Below are 25,814 nucleotides of genomic sequence, written 5' to 3'. Positions count from 1 at the left end.
CAAAATTTTATAAATTTATACTCTTATAAAAATATATATAAATATACCGCCCTAATAGGGCCCGGACGATCGTCCTGCCCGCACTGGGCTTGGCCTGGGCCTGTATGATGGTGAGGGGTTCGACCGATGATTCGATATCGATATCGATCTGAATCCTAAATATGGTGCGGCAATTTTGAGAGAGTGGGAAACCGCCTGTTCGGCGGCGATGTGGATGAGAAGAAATACGGCGGCGGGTATGGTGGCTGACTGATGTGGTTGAGTGGTGGCTGTCGTCTGGGTTGGGGATTAAAGTGGCTCTAGGTTTTGTTTAAGTTTTTCTTGACTATTTGGTTTATTTTTTAGGGAATTGTTATTGGCATTTAAAATTTTCAATCTACACTCCAAGCTTTCTATATTTAGAAAGAAAAATACAATTGTAAGGAGTGTAGAATGAGATTTTTGAAGTATTAATAACACTTCGCTATTTTTTATTATTTTAGATATTGTCAATTTAACAATGTTACTTGTAGATGGTAGAAAGACAGGTGTCATTCAATTAAACAAGGCATATAGGGACCACAAGCAAAAATAAGTGCAGAAAATTTCAACTCCTTTTCAAGAGTCTTTTTTCTTTTTGTGTTCCCTTCCTTTCCTCTTTTCCTCTCCCATTCCCTGCACCTTCGTTTGTCAAGTCCATACCCAAACATTATTATTATTATTATTATTGACTTGTTTTTGTTGACGGAAGGATCTTGACTTGAGTTTAGGTATTTCAATGTGATCTGTTCGGGAGCACAAACAGAACTACTGCCATTTTTTCAGTCTGTGATCTGAACCACCGAACTGCAATAACGGTGGATACCGCCATGACAGCCCATGAAGCCTTCTCTTCATGCTCATTCAAGTCAAAACTTTGGAATTACGACGTGTTCTTGAGCTTTAGCGACGAAGACACGCGCAAGGGCTTCACGGGCTACCTCCACGACGCAATCGAAGACAGGGGATACATGGCTTATATGGATCAGGACGATCTAAAGATAGGGGAAGAAATAAAAGAGGAACTCTACCGAGGAATCGAAGAGTCGAAGATCTCTATCATTGTCTTCTCAAAGAAGTACGCAGATTCGAGTTGGTGCCTTGACGAGCTGGTGAAGATCATGGAGTGCAGATCCAAATTGGGGCGACATGTTTTGCCAATATTCTATCATGTTGATCCTTCACATGTCAGGAAGCAGAACGGAGACTTAGCTAAAGCATTTCAGAATTACGAAGAGAACATCTGTGAAGAAAAAGATGACAAGAAACGTGAAGCTAAACAAGCAAAGGTAAATCAGTGGAGAGAAGCTCTTACAGAGGCTGCAAATTTGGCTGGCCACCATCTTCAAATCACTGACAATAGGTAATCATTTACCTGCTTTTCAAGATTTCGAACATTTTAGTGGACAATTGTTAGACGACTAAGTATCACACACAAACAACAACAACAACAACAAAGCCTTTTCCCACTAAGTGGGGTCGGCTATATGAATCCTAGAACGCCATTGCGCTCGGTTTTGTGTCATGTCCTCCGTTAGATCCAAGTACTCAAGTCTTTTCTTAGGGTCTCTTCCAAAGTTTTCCTAGGTCTTCCTCTACCCCTTCGGCCCTGAACCTCTGTCCCGTAGTCACATTTTCGAACCGGAGCGTCAGTAGGCCTTCTTTGCACGTGTCCAAACCACCGGAACCGATTTTCTCTCATATTTCCTTCAATTTTGGCTACTCCTCCTTTACCTCGGATATCCTCATTCCCAATCTTATCCTTTCTCGTGTGCCCATACATCCCACGAAGCATCCTCATCTCCGCTACACCCATTTTGTGTACGTGTTGATGCTTCACCGCCCAACATTCTGTGCCATACAACATCGCTGGCCTTATTGCCGTTCTATAAAATTTTCCCTTGAGCTTCAGTGGCCTACGACGGTCACCCAACACGCCGGATACACTCTTACACTTCATCCATCCAGCATTCTATGGTTGAGATCTCCATCTAATTCTCCGTTCTCTTGCAAGATAGATCCTAGGTAGCGAAAACGGTCACTTTTTGTGATCTTCGCTAGATTGCTCCGGTCATTAGTGTGGATAAGTATATAAATGGATAGAGATAGGAAAGCAAACACAAGATGTACGTGGTTCACCCAGATTGGCTACGTCCACGGAATAGAGGAGTTCTCATTAATTGTGAAGGGTTTACACAAGTACATAGGTTCAAGCTCTCCTTTAGGGAGTACAAGTGAATGATTTAGTACAAATAACATTAGGAAATATTGTGGGAGAATGATCTCGTAACCACGAAACTTCTAAGTACCGGAGTGTGGTATCGTCTTGACTTTCCTTATCTGTCTCATAGGTAGATGTGGCATCTTCTCTGGAAGTACTCTTCCTCCATCCAGGGGTGGTATCTGTAACTGGTGGAGATGCACAAGGTAATGTATCAATGTCACTTGAAGCTTACTTGTAGTTTCAGGCTTGGTCAAGCGCGATACAAACCATGTAGTAGGAGTCCCCCAAGTCGCCGAGCAAGGGGATCTGCTGAAAGAGGTAACAGACAAGGTAAGCAATCAGAGCTCCAACTGATTGTTCACATTCTCCCTATCTTGTAGGCAGCATGAAGGATAAAGAGAAGAAAAATGAGAATAGATGATATGTGATACTTTTGCTTTTGAAGAAGTAACTTTCCACATGCTTATTCTTGAACTGGGCTGGAGGGTTTTCTGGTTTCCTCCAGAGTATAAGGCCGACTGAAGAATTTGAGGGTCAAAACAAGTCCATCAAATCTAGAGTACGTTCGACCCTGCTGATATGGGATACTTTTGCTTTTGACAGAGTAGTGGATGTATCGGCACGTGTGCTGTTACGCTTGTCTCCACATGCTTCCTTGTATCCTTCTCACTTGCCCTATCTGTTCCTCAGGCAGATGCGGTATCTTCCCTGGAAGCATAAGATGTTGAAGATGAGTACTCGAGAGCAATGCCAGGTAAGTAATCAGGTAAGGGGTTCCAGGCAGTCAGTTCCTGGCTGGAAGCTTTATTCCAAATGCTGACTGATTGCTCTCTTTCTCCTTGTCTTGCAGGTAAGAACAAGGCCAAAGGAAAAGACAGGGAAAAAGCATGATATGGGATACTCTTGCTTTTAACCCTGATGATATGAGATATTCTTGCTCTAGTATAACTTGTTTACAGAGGTATTATCGGGGGGAAAGAAAGCTGAATATTTCGAAAGGCTTCGTTGGGAGTGCCCTCTCAGATAAGAGGAAGGGTTGAGCATTTTTGCAGGTCTGCCTGTCCGTTGGGGATGGAGGTCGACATATATAGGAGTCTCCCTAACATCAAGTAATAATGCTATTCCTTTACCCTGCTTGGTCATAGCACGGTAGTGGGAGCTGCCAGCTTCACAAGTTTTAACTCTGTCAGAGCACTTTGAAAAAGTGGTCTGTGGTATCTGGAAAGCTGATGTTGCGTGTGAAGATTACATATAAGCTTTATCCAAGGAGATCCGGCTCTTGAAGTTGGGAAAGTGGTGCCTCTTCGGTTTTCGAACAAGCAATCCTGTCGGGGATCTGGCTCTCGAGATTCGGAAAACAATGCCTCTTCGATTTTTGAGAAAGCAATCCTGCTGGGGGTTTGACTCTCGAGATTCGGATAGCGGTGTCTTCGATTTTTGAGAAAGTAATCATGTTGGGAGTCTGGCTCTCGAGATTCGGAGGGCGGTGCCTCTTCGATTTTGGAGCAAGCAATCTTGTTGGGAGTGTTTTCTCGAATGTGAGTAAAGGTTGGGCATGTTTGGTAGTCTACCTTGCCACGAAGCACAGAGGTTGACACACAGGGACTTTCCAATTATCCAGCAGTGGTACTGTTCCTTTACCCTCTCTTCGATTTTTGAGAAAGTAATCATGTTAGGAGTCTGGCTCTCGAGATTCGGAGGGCGGTGCCTCTTCGATTTTGGAGCAAGCAATCTTGTTGGGGGTGTTTTCTCGAATGTGAGTAAAGGTTGGGCATGTTTGCTAGTCTACCTTGCCACGAAGCACAGAGGTTGACACACAGGGACTTTCCAATTATCCAGCAGTGGTACTGTTCATTTACCCTCTCTTCGATTTTTGAGAAAGTAATCATGTTGGGAGTCTGGTTCTCGAGATTCGGAGGGCGATGCCTCTTCGATTTTGGTGCAAGCAATCTTGTTGGGAGTGTTTTCTCGAATGTGAGTAAAGGTTGGGCATGTTTGCTAGTCTACCTTGCCACGAAGCACAGAGGTTGACACACCAGGACTTTCCAATTATGCAGCAGTGGTACTGTTCCTTTACCCTTGTGGGTAATAATATGGTAGCTAGACCTTCAAAATTTATGTGTCTAAACTTTGTTAGTGTTGTTTCTTTGCTATTCTTTTACCCTTCTTGGTCAGAGCGATGTAGTGAGAGCTGCAAGCTTCACGTGTCTCAACTTTGTCAGAGAACTTTGACAAAGTTATATGTGGTACCCATGAGCTACTGTTGCGTGTAGGAAGTGGGTGATTGAACAGTACGATTCATGTGCTTTCTACTTCGCCAGAAATCTTCGACAGAATGCCCATAATTTCCGCAAAGCTGAGTGTACGTGTGACAGGTGCTGACAAGGCTGGAAAAGTAGTCTCAACTTAGTCAGAGAACATTGGCAAAGTTATATGTGGTACCCATGAGCTACTGTTGCGTGTGGGAAGTGGGTGATTGAACAGTACGATTCATGTGCTTTCTACTTCGCCAGAAATCTTCGACAGAATGCCCATAATTTCCGCAAAGCTGAGTGTGCGTGTGACAGGTGCTGACAAGGCTGGAAAAGTAGGTGCCTCTTCGATTTCTGAGATCGGCCCTCGTGGTCTCTGAGCAGCCCAGCTTTTGAGAAAGCAAACCTCTTCGATTTCTGAGATCGGCCCTCATGGTCTCTGAGCAGCCCAGCTTTTGAGAAAGCAAACCTCTTCGATTTCTGAGATCGGCCTTCGTGGTCTTTGAGCAGCCCATCTTTTGAGAAAGCAAACGCCTCTTCGATTTCTGAGATCGACCCTCGTGGTCTCTGAGCAGCCCAGCTTTTGAGAAAGCAAACGCCTCTTCGATTTCTGAGCAGGCGCCTCTTCGATTTCTGAAGCTTCGTCGAGTGCAGATTTTTATAGGGGCTGACATTAAGTTCCAAAGCACACTTGAATATCCACCAGTAGAAGCTCCATTCTTGCACTTCTAAGATCTTGATTTGTCCGACCTCTTCTCTCTTCAACACCTTTGAAAATGTCTGGCCCCTCCGACCGTCGTTTTGACTTGAACCTTGTTGAAGAGGCAGCCCCGCCTTCTCCAGACAACATATGGCGCCCATCATTCGTCTCCCCTACTGGTCCTCTTACCGTTGGGGCTTCCGTGATGAAGAATGATATGACCGCTGCGGTAGTGGCCAGGAACCTTCTCCCTCCCAAAGATAACAGACTGCTTTCCAAACGGTCTGATGAGTTGGCTGTTAATGATTCTCTGGCTCTTAGTGTTCAGTGTGCAGGTTCTGTGTCTAATATGGCCCAACGCCTATTTGCTCGAACCCGCCAAGTTGAATCATTGGCGGCTGAAGTGATGAGTCTCAAACAGGAGATTAGAGGGCTCAAGCATGAGAATAAACAGTTGCACCGGCTCGCACATAACTATGCTACAAACATGAAGAGGAAGCTTGACCAGATGAAGGAATCTGATGGTCAGGTTTTACGTGATCATCAGAGATTTGTGGGTTTGTTCTAAAGGCATTTATTGCCTTCGTCTTCTGGGGTTGTACCGCGTAATGAAGCTCTAAATGATCAACCTCTGATGCCTCCTCCTTCTAGGGTTCTGTCCAGTACTGAGGCTCCGAATGATCCCCCTCCGGTGCCTTCTCTTTCTGGGGCTCTACCGACTGCTGAGACTTCTCCTAAGCAACCTTTGTGAAGGCTCCCTCTTGTTTGTTTATTTTGACTCAAGTATATGTACATATTTGTAACTTATCGGGGATATCAATAAATAAACTTTCCTTCATTTCAACGTATTGTGTTAAATCACCAAAGCCTTCTTCGCTAAGTTCTTTGAATTTTCTTTTGTTGAAGCTTGTATGTTGAAGCTTTGTGAGTGGAGCATATAGGTTGAGGTAGTGTTCCCTTAATTTCCCGAGCGAGGACAACTTCTCGGTTGGAGACTTGGAAAATCCAAGTCACTGAGTGGGATCGGCTATATGAATCTTAGAACGCCATTGTGTTCTGTCCTGTGTCATGTCCTCCGTTAGAGCCAAGTACTCTAAGTCTTTTCTTAGGGTCTCTCTCAAAGTTTTCCTAGGTCTTCCTCTACCCATTCGGCCCTGAACCTCTGTCCCATAGTCGCATCTTTTAATCGGAGCGTCAGTAGGCCTTCTTTGCACATGTCCAAACCACCTTAACCGATTTTCTCTCATCTTTCCTTCAATTTCGGCTACTCCTACTTTACCCCGGATATCCTCATTCCTAATCTTATCCGTTCTCGTGTGCCCACACATCCAACGAAGCATCCTAATCTCCGCTACACCCATTTTGTGTACGTGTTGATGTTTCCCGCCCAACATTCTGTGCCATACAGCATCGCCGGCCTTATTGCCGTCCTATAAAATTTTCCCTTGAGCTTCAGTGGCATACGACGGTCACAGAACACGCCGGATGCACTCTTCCACTTCATCCATCCAGCTTGTATTCTATGGTTGAGATCTCCATCTAATTCTCCGTTCTTTTGCAAGATAGATCATAGGTAACGAAAACGGTCGCTCTGTGGTATTTCTTGATCTCCGATCCTCACCCCTAACTCGTTTTGGCCTATTAATGTTTCCGTTGCCGGGAATTGAACCCGGGTCTTTCGGGTGAGAGCCGAATATCCTGACCAACTAGACTACAACGGATAAGTATCACACACAAAGAGAGAAAAAAATACAAATTTATAAAATCAAGTAATAGATTTGAAATTTAGACGTCTTTTAAGTTGTATTACTCTTATTAACTTGCTTAATTGATACACCTTAATCTCTCATATAAAACCTAATAGGAATTCTAGCTACCTTCTTTAATTGTCTTGAGAACATTTCTGCTCACCGTCACAGATTATGATGTATATTTACCATATACTTAATTATCTGCTACGTATCTTTTCAATGAACTTTAGTTAATTTTTTTTTTTAAAACTGAAAATTTGTCTTCCCTACTCATTTCCTCATAAATTCAATTTTTCTCAATCTGATTACAATTAGTAAACAAAACATATAGGGTTAGTCTTGATAAGAGTTAGTCTTCCAGCTTTAGAGAGGGTACTTGCCTTCCAGCCAGCTAACTTATTCTTTATTTTGATAATAAGCCCTTTGGAATTAACTTGATCCCTCCAGAAGATAATATTGTGGATGCCCAAATACCTGCCAATCGTGGTTTTATGTTGGATAGCAAGAATATCAACAATGTCGTTCTTAATATTGTTAGAAGTATTGTTTGGAAAATAAGGAGACGACTTATGATAGTTTATCTTTTGACCAAAGGCTTGGGCAAACTTTTCAAGAACTCAGGCTATATTCCTAGCCTCAATGCCATTAGCATGAGCAAAAATCAAACAATCATCCGCAAACATCAAATTAGAAATTTTGTAGCCTTTAGTCGTAGTCAAAATACCAACATTACTTTTAGGTGAGTTTCCTTACTTGTCTAAGTGTCTAATTAAGGGCTTCATACAAAGGATAAAAATATAGGGGACAGAGGATCACCTTGTCTAATACCTCTGGACGAACAAAAATAACCATGAGACTTACCATTGATAAGAATTGAAAAGGAAGCCGAAGTAATGCACTCCATGATCAACTTGATCCAGTGATCATTAAAGCCAAACTTAGCCAACACTTCTTTAATATAATCCCACCTGAGAAAATCATAAGCCTTTTCCAGATCAAGCTTAATGGCCATAGCACCCTTTCTACCTTTTTTACTCTTAAAAGAGGCAAAGATTTCATGAGCTATGAGTATGTTATCCTGTATGGATCTTCCAGGGGCAAAAGCCCCTTGGTTCTTGGAAATGCAACTGTCTAACAACGACTTAATTCTACTCACCAAAATTTTGGTAATTATCTTATAGGTAACATTACACAGGCTAATTGGTCTAAAATTAGAGACCACTTCAGGGTTTTCCACCTTTGGGATAAGCGCAATATTGGTATGATTTATCAGATGAAGGCTTGATCCATTTAAGAAAAACTCTTTAACCAAATTAACCACTGAGGGGCCAATTATCTCCCAGCAGTTATGATACAACGAAGCATGAATACCATCAAGCCCAGAGCCTTCAAGGCTCCAATGCTTTTAACCGCGGTTAAAGACAGATAGAAAGGTTATTTTCATAATCTTTTCAATGAAGGACATGAAAGGAGTGCTTCTTTAGGGGAGTTGAGTAACTCAGAAGAGTGTAGAAACTACTCTTTTTATCGTAGAATCCGGAAGGAAGAAGTGGTTGTAGCTTTGAAGAAGATGAAGCATAGAAAAGCAGTAGGCCCAGACGATATACCAATCGAAGTGTGGAAAGTTTTGGGAGAGACAGGTATAACATGGCTCACTGACCTTTTCAATAGGATTTTGAAAACGAAGAAGATGCCAAATGAGTGGCGAACGAGCACTTTGGTGCCTATCTACAAGAATAAGGGCGATGTACAAAATTGCATGAACTATAGGGGTATTAAGCTAATGAGTCATACAATGAAGCTCTGGGAGAGAGTCATTGAGCATAGATTGAGGCAAGAGACACGGGTTTCGGACAACCAATTCGGGTTCATGCCAGGGCGCTCAACCATGGAGGCAATCTATCTCTTACGAAGATTGATGGAAAGATATAGAGATGGGAAAAAGGATTTACACATGGTCTTTATAGATTTGGAAAAAGCGTATGATAGGGTCCCAATAGACATTCTTTGGAGGATTTTAGAGAAGAAAGGAGTACGAGTAACATATATCCAAGCTATACAGGATATGTATGAAGGAGCAAAGACTGCCGTAAGAACTCATGAAGGACAAACCGAAAGCTTCCCCATAACTGTAGGATTACATCAAGGCTCATCCTTAAGTCCTTACCTTTTTGCGTTGGTAATGGATGAGTTAACAGGACATATTCAAGATGATATTCCTTGGTGTATGCTTTTCGCAGACGATATAGTGTTGATAGATGAAACTCAGGAAGGGGTAAATGCAAAGCTTAACCTTTGGAGAGAAGTGTTGGAATCTAAAGGTCTTCGCCTAAGCCGATCAAAGACAGAATATATGAAGTGCAAGTTCAGTGCAAATGGAGGCCAAAACGAGTTAGGGGTGAGGATCGAAGATCAAGAAATACCAAAGAGCGACCGTTTTCGTTACCTAGGATCTATCTTGCAAAAAAACGGAGAATTAGATGGAGATCTCAACCATAGAATACAAGCTGGATGGATGAAGTGGAAGAGTGCATCCGGCGTGTTCTGTGACCGCCGTATGCCACTGAAGCTCAAGGGAAAATTTTATAGGACGGCAATAAGGCCGGCGATGCTGTATGGCACAGAATGTTGGGTGGTGAAGCATCAACACGTACACAAAATGGGTGTAGCGGAGATGAGGATGCTTCGTTGGATGTGTGGGCACACGAGAAAGGATAAGATTAGGAATGAGGATATCCGGGGTAAAGTAGGAGTAGCCGAAATTGAAGGAAAGATGAGAGAAAATCGGTTACGGTGGTTTAGACATGTGCAAAGAAGGCCTACTGACGCTCCGATTAGAAGATGCGACTATGGGACAGAGGTTCAGGGCCGAAGGGGTAGAGGAAGACCTAGGAAAACTTTGGAAGAGACCCTAAGAAAAGACTTAGAGTACTTGGATCTAACGGAAGACATGACACATGACAGAACACAATGGCATTCTAAGATTCATATAGCCGATCCCACTCAGTGACTTGGATTTTCCAAGTCTCCAACCGAGAAGTTTTCCTCACTCGGGAAATTAAGGGAACACTACCTCAACCTACATGCTCCACTCACAAAGCTTCAACATACAAGCTTCAACAAAAGAAAATTCAAAGAACTTAGCGAAGAAGGCTTTGGTGTATTTAACACAATACGTTGAAATGAAGGAAAGCTTATTTATTGATATCCCCGATAAGTTACAAATATGTACATATACTTAAGTCAAAATAAACAAACAAGAGGGAGCCTTCACAAAGGTTGCTTAGGAGAAGTCTCAGCAGTTGGTAGAGACCCAGAAAGAGAAGGCACCGGAGGGGGATCATTCGGAGCCTCAGTACTGGACAGAACCCTAGAAGGAGGAGGCATCAGAGGTTGATCATTTGGAGCTTCATTACGCGGTACAGCCCCAGAAGACGAAGGCAATAAATGCCTTTGGAACAAACCCATAAATCTCTGATGATCAAGTAAAACCTGACCATCAGATTCCTTCATCTGGTCAAGCTTCCTCTTCATGTTTGTAGCATAGTCATGTGCGAGCCGGTGCAACTGTTTATTCTCATGCTTGAGCCCTCTAATCTCCTGTTTGAGACTCATCACTTCAGCCGCCAATGATTCAACTTGGCGGGTTCGAGCAAATAGGCGTTGGGCCATATTAGACACAGAACCTGCACACTGAACACTAAGAGCCAGAGAATCCTTAACAGCCAACTCATCAGACCGTTTGGAAAGTAGTCTGTTATCTTTGGGAGTGAGAAGGTTCCTGGCCACTACCGCAGCGGACATATCATTCTTCATCACGGAATCCCCAACGGTAAGAGGACCAGTAGGGGAGACGAAGGATGGGCGCCATATGTTGTCTGGAGAAGGCGGGGCTGCCTATTCAACAAGGTTCAAGTCAAAACGACGGTCGGAGGGGCCAGACATTTTCAAAAGTGTTGAAGAGAGAAGAGGTCGGACAAATCAAGATCTTAGAAGTGCAAGAATGGAGCTTCTACTGGTGGATATTCAAGTGTGCTTGGGAACTTAATGTCTGCCCCTATAAAAATCTGCACTCGATGAAGCTTCAGAAATCGAAGAGGTGCCTGCTCAGAAATCGAAGAGGCGTTTGCTTTCTCAAAAGCTGGGCTGCTCAGAGACCACGAGGGTCGATCTCAGAAATCGAAGAGGCGTTTGCTTTCTCAAAAGCTGGGCTGCTCAAAGACCACGAAGGCCGATCTCAGAAATCGAAGAGGCTTGCTTTCTCAAAAGCTGGGCTGCTCAGAGACCACGAGGGCCGATCTCAAAAATCGAAGAGGCACCTACTTTTCCCGCCCTGTCAGCACCTGTCACACACACACTCAGCTTTGCGGAAATTGTGGGCATTCTGTCGAAGATCTCTGGCGAAGTAGAAAGCACATGAATCGTACTGTTCAATCACCCACTTCCCACACGCAACAGTAGCTCATGGGTACCACATATAACTTTGCCAAAGTTCTCTGACAAAGTTGAGACACGTGAAGCTTGCAGCTCCCACTACATCGCTCTGACCAAGAAGGGTAAAAGATTAGCAAAGAAACAACACTAAGAAAGTTTAGACACATAAATTTTGAAGGTCTAGCTACCATATTATTACCCACAAGGGTAAAGGAACAGTACCACTGCTGGATAATTGGAAAGTCCCGGTGTGTCAACCTCTGTGCTTCGTGGCAAGGTAGACTAGCAAACATGCCCAACCTTTACTCACATTCGAGAAAACACTCCCAACAAGATTGCTTGCTCCAAAATCGAAGAGGCACCGCCCTCCGAATCTCGAGAGTCAGACTCCCAACATGATTACTTTCTCAAAAATCGAAGAGAGGGTAAAGGAACAGTACCACGGCTGGATAATTGGAAAGTCCCTGTGTGTCAACCTCTGTGCTTCGTGGCAAGGTAGACTAGCAAACATGCCCAACCTTTACTTACATTCGAGAAAACACTCCCAACAAGATTGCTTGCTCCAAAATCGAAGAGGCACCGCCCTCCGAATCTCGAGAGCCAGACTCCTAACATGATTACTTTCTCAAAAATCGAAGAGAGGGTAAAGGAACAGTACCACTGCTGGATAATTGGAAAGTCCCTGTGTGTCAACCTCTGTGCTTCGTGGCAAGGTAGACTAGCAAACATGCCCAACCTTTACTCACATTCGAGAAAACACTCCCAACAAGATTGTTTGCTCCAAAATCGAAGAGGCACCACCCTCCGAATCTCGAGAGCCAGACTCCCAACATGATTACTTTCTCAAAAATCGAAGACACCGCTCTCCGAATCTCGAGAGGCAGACCCCAAGTGGGATTGCTTTCTCAAAAATCGAAAAGGCATCGTTCTCCGAATCTCGAGAGCCAGACCCCCAGTAGGATTGCTTTCTCAAAAATCGAAGAGGCATCACCGCCCTCCGAATCTTGAGAGCCAGACTCCCAACATGATTACTTTCTCAAAAATCGAAGACACCGCTCTCCGAATCTCGAGAGCCAGACCCCCAGTAGGATTGCTTTCTCAAAAATCGAAGAGGCATCGTTCTCCGAATCTCGAGAGCCAGATCCCCGACCGGATTGCTTGTTCGAAAACCGAAGAGGCACCACTTTCCCAACTTCAAGAGCTGGATCTCCTTGGATAAAGCTTGTCTGTAATCTTCACACGCAACATCAGCTTTCCAGATACCACAGACCACTTTTTCAAAGTGCTCTGACAGAGTTAAAACTTGTGAAGCTGGCAGCTCCCACTACCGTGCTATGACCAAGCAGGGTAAAGGAATAGCATTATTACTTGATGCTAGGGAGACTCCTATATATGTCGACCTCCATCCCCAACGGACAGGCAGACCTGCAAAAATGCTCAACCCTTCCTCTTATCTGAGTGGGCACTCCCAACGAAGCCTTTCGAAAAATTCAGCTTTCTTTCCCCCCGATAATACCTCTGTAAACAAGCTATACTAGAGCAAAAATATCTCATATCATCAGGGTTAAAAGCAAGAGTATCCCATATCATGCTTTTTCCCTGTCTTTTCCTTTGGCCTTGTTCTTACCTGCAAGACAAAGAGAAAGAGAGCAATCTGTCAGCACTTGGAATCAAGCTTCCAGCCAGGAACTGACTGCCTGGAACCCCTTACCTGATTACTTACCTGGCATTGCTCTCGAGTACTCATCTTCAACACCTTATGCTTCCAGGGAAGATCCCGCATCTGCCTGAGGAACAGATAGGGCAAGTGAGAAGGATACAAGGAAGCATGTGGAGACAAGCGTAACAGCACCGATACATCCATTACTCTGTCAAAAGCAAAAGTATCCCATATCAGCAGGGTCGAACGTACTCTAGATTTGATGGACTTGTTTTGACCCTCAAATTCTTCAGTCGGCCTTATCTCTGGAGGAAACCAGAAAACCCTCCAGCCCAGTTCAAGAATAAGCCTGTGGAAAGTTACTTCTTCAAAAGCAAAAGTATCCCATATTATTTCTTCTCATTTTTCTTCTCTTTATCCTTCATGCTGCCTGCAAGATAGGGAGAATGTGAACAATCAGCCGGAGCTCTGATTGCTTACCTTGCCTGTCACCTCTTTTAGCAGATCCCCTAGCTCGGCGACTTGGGGGACTCCTACTACATGGTTTGTATCGCGCTTGACCAAGCCTGAAACTACAAGTAAGCTTCAAGTTAGGGCTGGGTTCGGTTCTGATCGGTTCGGTTTTTTGCCAAAACCGAAACCAAACCGAAATTTCGGTTCGGTTCGGTTCGGCTCAAATTTTTTTCGGTTTTTTTCGGTTCGGTTTTTTTTTCGGTTCGGTTTTTTCGGTTCGGTTTCGGTTTTTTTTCGGTTTTTTTTTTTTTTCATCCAAAAAATGCAAAACAACCACAACACTTTATCATTCTGTTTCCCTGTAACATGAGACTGAGTTCTCTCTACAGCATCATTGGCCACAAGAAATGAACCACAGATATCACAGAGTGCCATTTTTTTTCTCCTGTGCTAGCATCAACACTTTATCATTCTATATTTCTTCCTTACAGCATTTACTCGCTGAAATCATCAAAAGCCGCTCTCTCTCTCTCTCTCTCTAAAAAACTCAAATCGTTTTGCCCATCTCATCTCCAAATGCACTACATCTTTTTAATGCTTATAGTCCATAGAAGATCTGAATCTGACTGCACTGTTATTTTCTCTCCCTTGACGATATTCGATGTACTTATCAGACCACCAAACCTCATCTCCGTTTCAGCTGGAAAAGAAAAGTAAAGCACGGGCTGTTAGATAACTCGAAACATGAACAATGAAATCAATATTAGACACGCCTTTTCCCTTTTTGGTCACATTTAAGCAGGTCAGAACAGGAAGAGGTGACCAGAAAAGTATATGCTAAGTGAACCCCTAATACAATAAAAGTATGCATTAACTAGCCTTACGCTCTTAAGAGATACTCACCGAGATCCCATTGAAGTCCAGTGGTTGTAGTACTTCCAGATGGCATCCCAATGGGTATGAGTCCACAATGAGGGCCTTCAACAGAAGACTGAATATGGATCTCATGGCGGTGTGAAGATGGATGAAGCAATCATCAGATATGAGAATTATTTGAATGTTTGAGAATCGACATAACACATTGATGTTTCCAATCGACATAACTCAGTTCATGTATAGAGGTGAAAAACAAACTAGCAGTCTATTTAGCAAAGTGTCAAAATCTGTAATCAACAAATTTAACTACCCAACTCACAATAAGTTGCAAGGAGTAAGGACACAGTTTTAGTTACCGAAAGTTATACGAAAGCACCTACAAAATCAGACTCAATTCCAGTAGAAAAACAAAACGAATGTTGGAACGATAATAATACACAACATACATTAGACTTATCTAGGTTTGGTGCCGAGTCACATATGTATGCTATACACTTATGCAAATCGGTCGTGTCCTGATCCTCAGATTCATTAATAATTTGAGTTCCCTGCATTCAAATAGCAAAAGAGACATCCTGAGAAAACACCAGAGCACTGCATGTATGCAAATCAATTAGCAATTTAGCAACAGTACCACCGCGACATCAAATGCAACATAACTCCAAGGATGACAACATTAACAAACAATTCCACAAGTTTGCTAGATACGACAAGGAATGACAGCTACAGAAAGAAAATAACCTTGCAAAACCAAAAGAAAATATAAAATTAATGAAACCTCAACTAATAGTTTTCATAACTGAAGTTACCCAAAACAAATTGCAAAACCAAAACCCATGAAATTGAAAAGCTACAGAACCCATGAAATTGAAAATAAATTCTGCAAAACGCATCAAATTGAAAACAAAATATGTAGAACAAACATGAGAGAAATTATTATAAGACTAACCTTGCAAAGGAACGAAGTAGTGGGTCGAGACTCGAAACAGCAAGAGGTCGTGGGTCACAGGTCATGGCGGTGAGAAACTGAGAGCAAATCAGTGACGACGAGTGAGATGGCGACACTTGCAGGTCGCTGTGAAGGAAGAAGACGAAGCGGAAGAGCGGCGGAGTTGGGAAGGAAGGAGAGAGGGTCCAGAGTACAGAGGAGAGGGATAAGGGAAAAGGGTCGGGCCGTTGTGGGTCGCCTGAGAGATTGAGAGAGACAGAGCGATTGAAGTTGAAGACCCAGCGAGAGAGAGAAGAGGCTCGGCTGCGCTGGGTTAGGGTTACACTGGAGGAGAGGAGGCAGGGAACGAGAGAGAGAGGAAGGGAATGAAAAAAAATAAAAGGTATGGGTATGGCTGCTAGGGTTAAAGGGTTAAAGGGTTTTGTTAAGTTCTCCAAAAAATTTAAAAAACATCTCAGACATCCTGGAGGTTCGAACCCGTGCCTTGGGGCTTGAAAAGGTTCACCGCAACCAACTTAGCAACAAGGTATGTTTTGTTATGATTGTATGACTAACCTATTTATAATAGTTAAAAAAATAATTAAATATATATATATCAGTTCGGTTCGGTTTGGTTCAGTTTCCGAACCTCAAAAACCGAAACCGAACCGGTCAGATTCGGTTCGGTGTTTTTTCGGTTCGGTTTTTTTCGGCCTCGGTTCGGTTTGGTTTTCGGTTTTTTTCGGTTTTCGGTTTTTTGAACCCACCCCTACTTCAAGTGACATTGATACATTACCTTGTGCATCTCCACCAGTTACAGATACCACCCCTGGATGGAGGAAGAGTACTTCCAGAGAAGATGCCACATCTACCTATGAGACAGATAAGGAAAGTCAAGACGATACCACACTCCAGTACTTAGAAGTTTCGTGGTTACGAGATCATTCTCCCACAATATTTCCTAATGTCATTTGTACTAAATCATTCACTTGTACTCACTAAAGGAGAGCTTGAACCTATGTACTTGTGTAAACCCTTCACAATTAATGAGAACTCCTCTATTCCGTGGACGTAGCCAATCTGGGTGAACCACGTACATCTTGTGTTTGCTTTCCTATCTCTATCCATTTATATACTTATCCACACTAATGACCGGAGCAATCTAGCGAAGATCACAAAAAGTGACCGTTTTCGCTACCTAGGATCTATCTTGCAAGAGAATGGAGAATTAGATGGAGATCTCAACCATAGAATACAAGCTGGATGGATGAAGTGTAAGAGTGCATCCGGCGTGTTGTGTGACCGTCGTAGGCCACTGAAGCTCAAGGGAAAATTTTATAGGACGGCAATAAGGCCAGCGATGTTGTATGGCACAGAATGTTGGGCGGTGAAGCATCAACAAGTACACAAAATGGGTGTAGCGGAGATGAGGATGCTTCGTGGGATGTATGGGCACACGAGAAAGGATAAGATTGGGAATGAGGATATCCGAGGTTTGGACATGTGCAAAGAAGGCCTACTGACGCTCCGGTTCGAAAATGTGACTACGGGACAGAGGTTCAGGGCCGAAGGGGTAGAGGAAGACCTAGGAAAACTTTGGAAGAGACCCTAAGAAAAGACTTGATTTTGGATCTAACCGAGCGCAATGACGTTCTAGGATTCATATAGCCGACCCCACTTAGTGGGAAAAGGCTTTGTTGTTGTTGTTGTTGTACCCATTCTCGGTTAACTTTGGTCTCCTATATTGTTTTTATTGGAAATTTTTTTCTAAGAACAGAATAGTGCATTTGAAAAAACACCGCAAGGAAAATTTAAAAGAAAATTAAATTTGAAGACAACTCCACCGAAAGCTTCAGAACATAATTTATTTAAACAAAAAAATCCATAACAAATTAGGAATGTTTAAAAGGCAATGTTTTAATAAAAAAAGAAGCAATAATTGTTTGGTTAATTCCTTTTAAAGAAAGAGAAAAATGGTGAAAAAGGCATATAAAGAAAGAGAAAAATAAAATTCTCTACATATTAAATACATAAATATATGTGTAAGTTAATTCCACATGACATAAAAATAGTGAAAAAGGCATGTGGGAAAAGGAAAATGGAGAATGCGGTTAGCATTCCTCAAAACGTAAGCTGTAATTGGAGTTTAATTAATACACCCACTTTTTATATACCTATGAATGGCGTTCTTTCTTTAGTTCAAGTTAGTCAAAATAACATACTAGCTAGTAGCTAGTTAGTGTGTCTATATATATATATATATATATATATATGAAGGAAAGAAAATTGATTATGTAGTGATATCTCATTGAGTCCCACTAATGTTGACGAATTCAATTTTCAGGTGCGAAGCATAGTTTGTTAGAGAAATTGTTGACAAGATTATTACGGAATGGCTTCCGAGCACAAACGAACTAGATGTGGCCAAGTACCCGGTTGGAATCGATTCTTGCGTTCAAGGTATTATCAGTCATCTTTCAAGTGGTGGATCAAATGTTCTCATGGTTGGAATTTGGGGTATGGGTGGAATGGGTAAAACAACAACTGCCAAAGCCATTTACAACCAAATTCATCATAAGTTCAAATTGAAAAGCTTCCTTGCCGATGTTAGCAACACTACAAGTAAACATGGTCTAGTTTATTTGCAAAAAACACTAGTTTCTGACATCTTGAAAGAGAAGTCTCAAATAAGCAATGTTGCTAGAGGTATCTGTTTGATAAAGCAAAAATTTCAACATAGAAGGGTACTTGTCATCATGGACAACATAGATGAAGTGGAACAACTGAATGCAATAGCTGGAAATCATGATTGGTTTGGTCCAGAAAGTAGAATTATCATAACGACACGAGATGAACATTTACTACACCATGTTGGAGTGGACAAGATATATCGGCTTCATGAAATGAATGAAGAAGCAGCTCTGGAGCTCTTTAGTTGGCATGCCTTTAGAAATGGTCGGCCTAATGAAGGATATCTTGAACTCTCAAGAAAGATCGTTTCTTACTGTGGAGGTTTGCCACTAGCACTTGAAGTTTTAGGCTTTTTTTTTATTAAAAGAATCGTAGCAGAGTGGGAAAGTCAATTAGAAAAATTGGAAAGAACTCCTGAAGGAAAAATAATAAATCCACTAAGAATAAGCTTTGAAGGGCTAGATGATACACAGAAGGCTATATTTCTTGACATATCTTGTTTCTTTATTGGATGGGATAAGGACTATGTTGCAAAAGTATTAGATGGATGTGAATTTTCTGTAACAATAGGAATCAGTGTCCTTCGTGAACGATGTCTTGTAACTTTTGAACGCAACAAGTTGAATATGCATGATTTGCTTCGAGAAATGGCCAGAGTAATCATTTCTGAAAAATCCGCTAACCACCCTGAAAAATGGAGTAGACTGTGGAACCCTCAAGTGGTAACCGAAGTATTGACAGATAAATCTGTAAGTACACTTCCAATAAAATTTTGTATTAATGCACCCTACAAGAAAAGCATTATACATTATACCACGTATGTTTATTATATATTAAACAACATTCCTGCGTAAACATATGTGGTTGTAAAAAGACGAAAGTACATGCAGACAATCCTTTTCTTACCCTCTATGACGTGTTGTTAACAGGGAACTAAAGAAGTTGAAGGACTTGCTCGACATTTGTCAATACAAGATTTCGAAAGGTATGCGTTCAGTACAGAAGCATTTGAAAATATGAAGAAATTGAGATTGCTTCGACTCATCAACGTGCAGCTCATTGGAGAATACAAACATGTTCCCTTAAAGTTAATATGGTTGTGTTGGCGTGGATTCCCTTTGCAGTCCATGCCAGGTGACTTTTTTAATCTAGAGAAACTAGTTTTTCTAGACATGCAGCGTAGCCAATTGGTACAAGTTTGGGAGGGTTCCAAGGTACAATCTTTTACACATAATGATGTTCTGTTTCTATTTGTTTTTCAATTTCCTTCTCTTTTTCTATGAGTTCTTTCTTTTGGAAATTAATTTCAATTTTCTTTTGGTTTTCTGCAACAGTATCTTCAGAAGTTGAAAATCATTGATCTCAGTTTTTCCTTTTTCCTAATTAAGTCACCCGACTTTTCACAACTCCCAAACCTTGGAGAGTTGATATTGGAAGGCTGTCACAAATTGTCCGAGATTCACCCCTCCATTGGTCATCTTAAAAGACTTTCTTTGGTGAACCTTACAGGATGCAAAATGCTTAGTTCTCTTCCAGAGGATTTCTATAAGTCAAAATCTGTTGAGACTCTTCTTCTTAATGGATGTAAAAAATTCAGAGAAGTGCATGAGGATTTAGGGGAGATGATATCATTGAGAATACTTGAAGCAGATTATACAGCCATAAGAAAAGTACCACCTTCCATAGTAGGATTGAAGAATCTCACTCGTTTATCCCTACAAGGTGTGAAAAGTATTCTGCCCTATTCGTTACGGGGATTAAACTCTTTAAGGGAATTAAATCTCTCACAGTGCAAATTAGCTGATGATGAAATCCCTAAGGATATTGGGAGTCTAATTTCTTTACAAGATTTGCATCTTGAAGAGAATCATTTGCATATCCTACCCAGCCTCAGTGGTCTTTCAAAGCTTGAAACATTGAGCTTAAATTGTTGCTTTGACCTTCGTACAATCCCTGATTTACCAACAAATTTGAAATTTTTGCATGCGCGTGGGTGCCCTTTATTGGTAAAAATGCCGGACTTTTCGAAAATGTCGAATATGAGAGAACTGGATGTAAATGATTCACTCAAACTCCGTGAGGTTCGAGGCTTGGATAAGTCATTAAACTCCATGACACTGATTGATATGAAAAAGTGCACCAAACTCACGGCTGGTTTTACGAAGAACATCCTACAGGTATATATCTCTCTCTTTCTCATTGCCTTCCTATTGTGCACATGCACACACAAACGCACATGTACATGTATATACATATGCAGTGGCGGATCCAGGATTTCAAGATCAGGAGGTCCCAACATAAAAGTTCAAAAAAATATTAATTTGGTTCCATATCACTATTTTCTATTGAATTTCATTCATTGAATAAATCAAGATTAATCTCAAAGGTAATAAAACCAACAAATTATCCTTAGCAATATAACGCAATTAGTGACTCTACAAAGATAAAATTTGTAAATGTAACATATATATTATTAATGGGGAGTTGCGACTACAATCTAGGATTAAAAAACTTATATGAATTTGGAAGAAATAAAATTAGGTAGCTAAAGACGATGGAACGGCAAATGGTGGTGGGGAATAAGGTTACTTGGGTTTAAAGTTGGAAGGTTGCTATGATTGGGGATGGGAGTTCTTAAATATAGTTTGGGAATAATGGAAAAGACCGGGGTTATCGGGCTCTGTAGAAAAAACAGAGATATTTTAATTTTCAAATTTTTTATAATGACCTAGCTCAAAAATGCTGTCATTTTGACTAGGTACGTCTTTTAAAACAAAAAATAAAAACCTCTTCTTTGTTATAAGCACTGCTGCCTGCACATCCATGAAGCCAACAAGCCTCTCCACTGCACCTGCCCAAATTGTTGGAGGGTCCCGAAAGTCGATCACAAGTGTTTCTTCTTGCTTCCGAAGGGTCCCTATATGGATCCGCCAATGTACATATGACACTTGCATTGTGTATATAGGGATGGACTTCTTGCAGATTTGATGGCATTTTCCTCCATGGGAATTATGTTCCTGATTGGTTTAAGTTTGTCAACAATGGCAATAAACTCTTTAATCACGTAAAATATATGCAGATAATCCTTTTCTTACCCAATATAACGTTTTGTTAACAGGGAATTGAAGAAGTTGAAGGACTTGGTCTACATTTGTCAATACAAGATTTCGTAGGCTATGCGTTCAGGTTCAGTACAGAAGCATTTGTAAATATGGAGAAACTGAGATTGCTTCAGCTCAGCAATGTGCAGCTCAATGGAGTATACAAACATATTCCCAAAAAGTTAATGCGGTTGAGTTGGCGTGGATGCCAATTAAAGTCCATACCGGATGACTTTTTAAATCAAGAGAACCTAGTTATTTTAGACATGCAGCGGAGCAGATTGGTACAAGTTTGGGAGGGTTACAAGGTACATTCACTTACACATGACGATATTCTGTTTCAATTTGTTTTTGGATTTTCTTCTCTTTTTTTATGTGATCTGTCTTTTGGATATTAATTTCAATTTTCCATTGATTTTGTGCAACAGTCGCTTCAAAAGTTGAAAATCATTAATCTTGGTCATTCCACGTTCTTACAAAAATCACTGGACTTTTCACAAGTCCCAAATCTTGAAAAGTTGATATTGGAAGGCTGTGACAAATTGTCCGAGATTCACCCCTCCATTGGTCATCTTAAAAGACTTGCTTTGGTGAACCTTACAGGATGCAAAATGCTTAGTTCTCTTCCAAGGGATTTCTATAAGTCAAAATCTGTTGAGACTCTTCTTCTTAATGGATGTTCACAATTCAGAAAAGTGCATGAGGATTTAGGGGAGATGATATCATTGAGAATACTTGAAACAGATTATACAGCCATAAGAAAAGTACCTCTTTCCATAGTAGGATTGAAGAATCTCACTCGTTTATCCCTACAGGGTGTGAAACGTATTCGTTTGCCCCATTCGTTACATGGTTTAAACTCTTTAAGGGAATTAAATATCTCATGGTGCGATTTAGCTGATGATGCAATCCCTAAGGATCTTGGGACTCTAATTTCTTTACAAGGTTTGGATGTTTCATCGAATGGTTTTGGTACCCTACGCAGCCTTAGTGGTCTTTCAAAGCTTGAAACATTGAGCTTAAATTGTTGCTTTAACCTTCATACAATCCCTAATTTACCAACAAATTTGAAATTTTTGCATGTGCGTGGGTGCCAAGCATTGGAAAAAATGCCGGACTTTTCGGAAATGTCAAATATGAGAGAACTGGATGTAAGTGATTCACTCAAACTCACTGAGGTTACAGGCTTGGATAAGTCATTAAACTCCATGATACGGATTGATATGGGAAGGTGCACCAATCTCACAGTTGATTTTACGACGAACATCCTACAGGTATCTCTCTCTCATTGCCTTCCTATTGTGCACATGCACACACAAACATGGACGGAGGGAGGTAAGGCCCAGTGGGGGCACATGCCCCCTCTCATCCTTTTTTTTTCATTACAAATTATTCAATTAATCATTCCCATTTTTTTTGCTTTGCAGATTATTCAATTAATCATACTAAAATAATAAAAATCCTCTTTTAGTTTTTAAATGCCCCTTCATCTTGGATATTTTTCTCATGCACTAATATCTAAACCTTGTTGAATTGCATGTATTTGGTTAATTAGTACAAATGAGCATTAGATTGTCAACAATTAAAGACAAAATTAGACAATATAATAATAAAATGAGTAATTAGGTTTTCATCCTTATTTTTACTACTCTATTGATTAAAACCTTATTACTTTTCAATTTTTGATCAAGGTCCTTTGTATTAATAATATCATTAATTATTTCAATAATAAAATATTTTTTATTTCTAAATATATTCATTTAATATTAAAAATGTTACAATTAGTATATTTATATTTATGGCTAAATTTTTTATCATATATTTTTATTTTTAGTTTGTACCCATTTTTAATTTGCAACCCTTTTTTAATTTGTACCAATTTTCCTTTCAATTTTAATTTGTACCCATATATTAATTTCTTTTTGTGCCCATATTTTTTACAATTTTATTTGTATTGTACCCATATTTTTTTATTTATTTGTACCCATTTTTATTTTTGCTAAATGTACCTATTTTTGAAGAATGTACCCATGTTTTGATACAATCATTTTTTGGTTATTTTTTATGAATGTACCCATGTTTACACACACACACACACAATAGTATATTTATATTTTAATATTTTTAATCCCACAAATTATGTTTTTTATTTAAAATCTCATTACTATAAACAACTATAAATTTTAATTTTTAATTTAAAAAATATAGTAACGTACATAGAAATAAATTATCAATTAATTTTAGGGACTTGGATCAAAAATTGAAAACCAACAAAGTTTCAGTCAAAGATTGTTCATAACTAGGGACCGCATCCAAAGTCTCCCATGAGTAATTAGGTTTTCATCCTTATTTTTACTACTCTATTGATTAAAACCTTATTACTTTTCAATTTTTGATCAAGGTCCTTTGTATTAATAATATCATTAATTATTTCAATAATAAAATATTTTTTATTTCTAAATATATTCATTTAATATTAAAAATGTTACAATTAGTATATTTATATTTATGGCTAAATTTTTTATCATATATTTTTATTTTTAGTTTGTACCCATTTTTAATTTGCAACCCTTTTTTAATTTGTACCAATTTTCCTTTCAATTTTAATTTGTACCCATATATTAATTTCTTTTTGTGCCCATATTTTTTACAATTTTATTTGTATTGTACTCATATTTTTTTATTTATTTGTACCCATTTTTATTTTTGCTAAATGTACCCATTTTTGAAGAATGTACCCATGTTTTGATACAATCATTTTTTGGTTATTTTTTATGAATGTACCCATGTTTACACACACACACACACACACACAATAGTATATTTATATTTTAATATTTTTAATCCCACAAATTATGTTTTTTATTTAAAATCTCATTACTATAAACAACTATAAATTTTAATTTTTAATTTAAAAAATATAGTAACGTACATAGAAATAAATTATCAATTAATTTTAGGGACTTGGATCAAAAATTGAAAACCAACAAAGTTTCAGTCAAAGATTGTTCATAACTAGGGACCGCATCCAAAGTCTCCCATAATAAAATTAGGCATTTTGTAATTAATTTTTTCAGCATTTGTAAAAAAACTAGTTTTATTTGTCCAAAAAAGGAGCTCAAATTTTTTAAGGTGTCCCCTCTTAGTTAAATTTCTGGCTTCGTGCGTGCACACAAACGCACATGTACATGTGTATATATATGACACTTTTATAATTGGATTGTATATGTAGGGATGGACTTCTTGTGGATTTGGTGGCATTTTCTTCCATGGGAATTATGTTCCTGATTGGTTTGAGTTTGTCAGAAAGGGCACTAAAATCAGTTTTGATATTCCCCCAAGTGATGGTCGTAATTTTGAAGGGTTGACTCTGTTCTGCTTATATAGCTCATGCAAAAGAACTGATCGTCCTCTGCCTCTTGCCATTACTGTTATAAAGAATACCAAGTGTATTAAGTTGCAAGCCTACACAGTCAAAGAAGATCGGAATAGAATATTCTACAAACCTAAATCCCATCATATTTGGCAGGGACAATTATCGAACGATAAGCTCAATTTGCAAGGCGGGGATAGCGTTGAAGTTGGTATAGATTTTTCTTCTTCAACAGTGAATAGAATAGGGGTTAAACTAGTATGGGACAAACCTATGAAGGAAAACATGCATGATTTGGACAAAGCTTGTTATGCTTTTACCCAAATCCAGCTCGGTTCTGTGGTGAGGCACAATCAAGGTGGTGATGCATCGTCATCATCACGCTCGTCATCACGACGCTCATCATCACATATCTAAGCCAGATCAGAGTCAGTTCATCAAATGCCTCTTTTGTTTTTCGCTTTCTCGGTTCGATAATGAAGGCAAGTACATATTTCATACTTATTTCAGATTCATATGATTTTTTCAATTAGTTGTTTAGAATTTTGAAGATATATTGCATATAGAAACATTTCAACATTACAACAAGCCATATAAGACATTCATCCAAATATTTGACAAATGCTACTCGAATTCGCACAAATACATGCCCTGCTTCCACCACATATTCCAGGAATTTACTTTCAAGGTTAGAAAATCAATGATAACCTCAACATGCCAGTCAATATATAGTTTCTACTACATTTTCATTAAGCTTGACTTGCCCTGACATGTTACCAGAAGATTGACTCTACATTTTCGTAGAAGATTTATTACCTTTTCTTTACTACCTTTGCAGTCGATGAACTCATTTGATTCAAGTTTAATTCTGCAACCTTACACCTGCCCCATCTACGACATATATGCACCACTAGAAATAATCAGTGAACAAATCCAAGTGTAAAAACATTGGTCTCCTCTCGACCCCTTCCCCACAACTACTTGACATAAAATTAAACTTGATATTACAGAAAACCCGGATGCAGTAGGATAATGGTAAAATTTAATAATAAGCTGCAAGCTGGACAGGAATGAAAATCCACCTTCTTTTGGCCTCGTGTTCGTTGCAGAGCTACTAGGTTTGTCTTGAGTTCTTTCATCAGCGGAATCTGCCTTACGAGTGTTGTCTGTCTCACTTTTTTGATAAGATTTATCCTCGTCATTTGTTATCAATTGAAGGTTTTGCTGCCTTCCAACTGGTCCAACCTCAGTATTTCTGGCAAAAGGCCCATTAGTCTTGGAGCTAACATCATAGTAATCTGCCAATGATTGCATCTCGCCCGTGAGTTATGCATGCTGTGCAATCACCTCCTA

The 25,814-nt window shown here is 40.0% G+C and overlaps 2 protein-coding genes, 2 long non-coding RNA genes and 1 other non-coding gene across 6 annotated transcripts; 2 read left to right on the top strand and 3 right to left on the bottom strand.

The window, feature by feature from the left end:
- Window positions 1–671: 671 nt before the first annotated feature.
- On the top strand, window positions 672–25,040 carry LOC103452522 (disease resistance protein RPV1-like). Its single transcript, XM_070805928.1, has 7 exons — window positions 672–1,381; window positions 17,641–18,736; window positions 18,917–19,201; window positions 19,322–20,164; window positions 21,106–21,396; window positions 21,517–22,362; window positions 24,321–25,040. Exons 2-7 carry the CDS (start codon window positions 17,798–17,800, stop codon window positions 24,876–24,878), a joined length of 3,762 nt encoding a protein of 1,253 aa, XP_070662029.1. The 5' UTR covers window positions 672–1,381; window positions 17,641–17,797; the 3' UTR covers window positions 24,879–25,040.
- On the top strand, window positions 849–1,385 carry LOC139189760 (disease resistance protein RPV1-like). The gene has a single exon (XM_070808951.1). The coding sequence runs from the start codon at window positions 849–851 to the stop codon at window positions 1,383–1,385; it is 537 nt and encodes a 178-aa protein (XP_070665052.1).
- On the bottom strand, window positions 6,843–6,915 carry TRNAE-CUC (transfer RNA glutamic acid (anticodon CUC)). The gene has a single exon. It is a non-coding gene; the product is annotated as a tRNA-Glu (tRNA).
- On the bottom strand, window positions 13,016–13,425 carry LOC139188471 (uncharacterized). The gene is made up of 2 exons (XR_011571922.1): window positions 13,292–13,425; window positions 13,016–13,166 (listed from the first exon to the last, which is right to left on the bottom strand). It is a non-coding gene; the product is annotated as an uncharacterized lncRNA (long non-coding RNA).
- Window positions 13,816–15,703, bottom strand: LOC108174438 (uncharacterized). Of its 2 annotated transcripts, XR_011571915.1 has the most exons (4): window positions 15,318–15,703; window positions 14,815–14,916; window positions 14,396–14,483; window positions 13,816–14,192 (listed from the first exon to the last, which is right to left on the bottom strand). It is a non-coding gene; the product is annotated as an uncharacterized lncRNA (long non-coding RNA). The 2 variants fall into 2 exon arrangements; XR_011571914.1 differs by lacking the exons at window positions 14,815–14,916; window positions 15,318–15,703 and having other exon boundaries at window positions 14,022–14,192; window positions 14,396–14,537.
- Window positions 25,041–25,814: the final 774 nt, after the last annotated feature.

The sequence above is a fragment of the Malus domestica genome, chromosome 02 (assembly GCF_042453785.1).
Source record: "Malus domestica chromosome 02, GDT2T_hap1".
Classification (NCBI taxonomy): Eukaryota; Viridiplantae; Streptophyta; class Magnoliopsida; order Rosales; family Rosaceae; genus Malus; species Malus domestica.
This window is presented reverse-complemented; position numbering and strand designations above follow the sequence as displayed.

Bases quoted from the DNA above. Each gene is read 5' to 3' on its own strand.
- LOC139189760 (XM_070808951.1), top strand. From the start codon at position 849: ATGACAGCCCATGAAGCCTTCTCTTCATGCTCATTCAAGTCAAAACTT.
- LOC103452522 (XM_070805928.1), top strand. From the start codon at position 17,798: ATGGTTGGAATTTGGGGTATGGGTGGAATGGGTAAAACAACAACTGCC. The intron at 21,397-21,516 runs GTACATTCACTT...TTTGTGCAACAG, and splicing joins AAGTTTGGGAGGGTTACAAG to TCGCTTCAAAAGTTGAAAAT. The intron at 22,363-24,320 runs GTATCTCTCTCT...TTGTATATGTAG, and splicing joins TTACGACGAACATCCTACAG to GGATGGACTTCTTGTGGATT.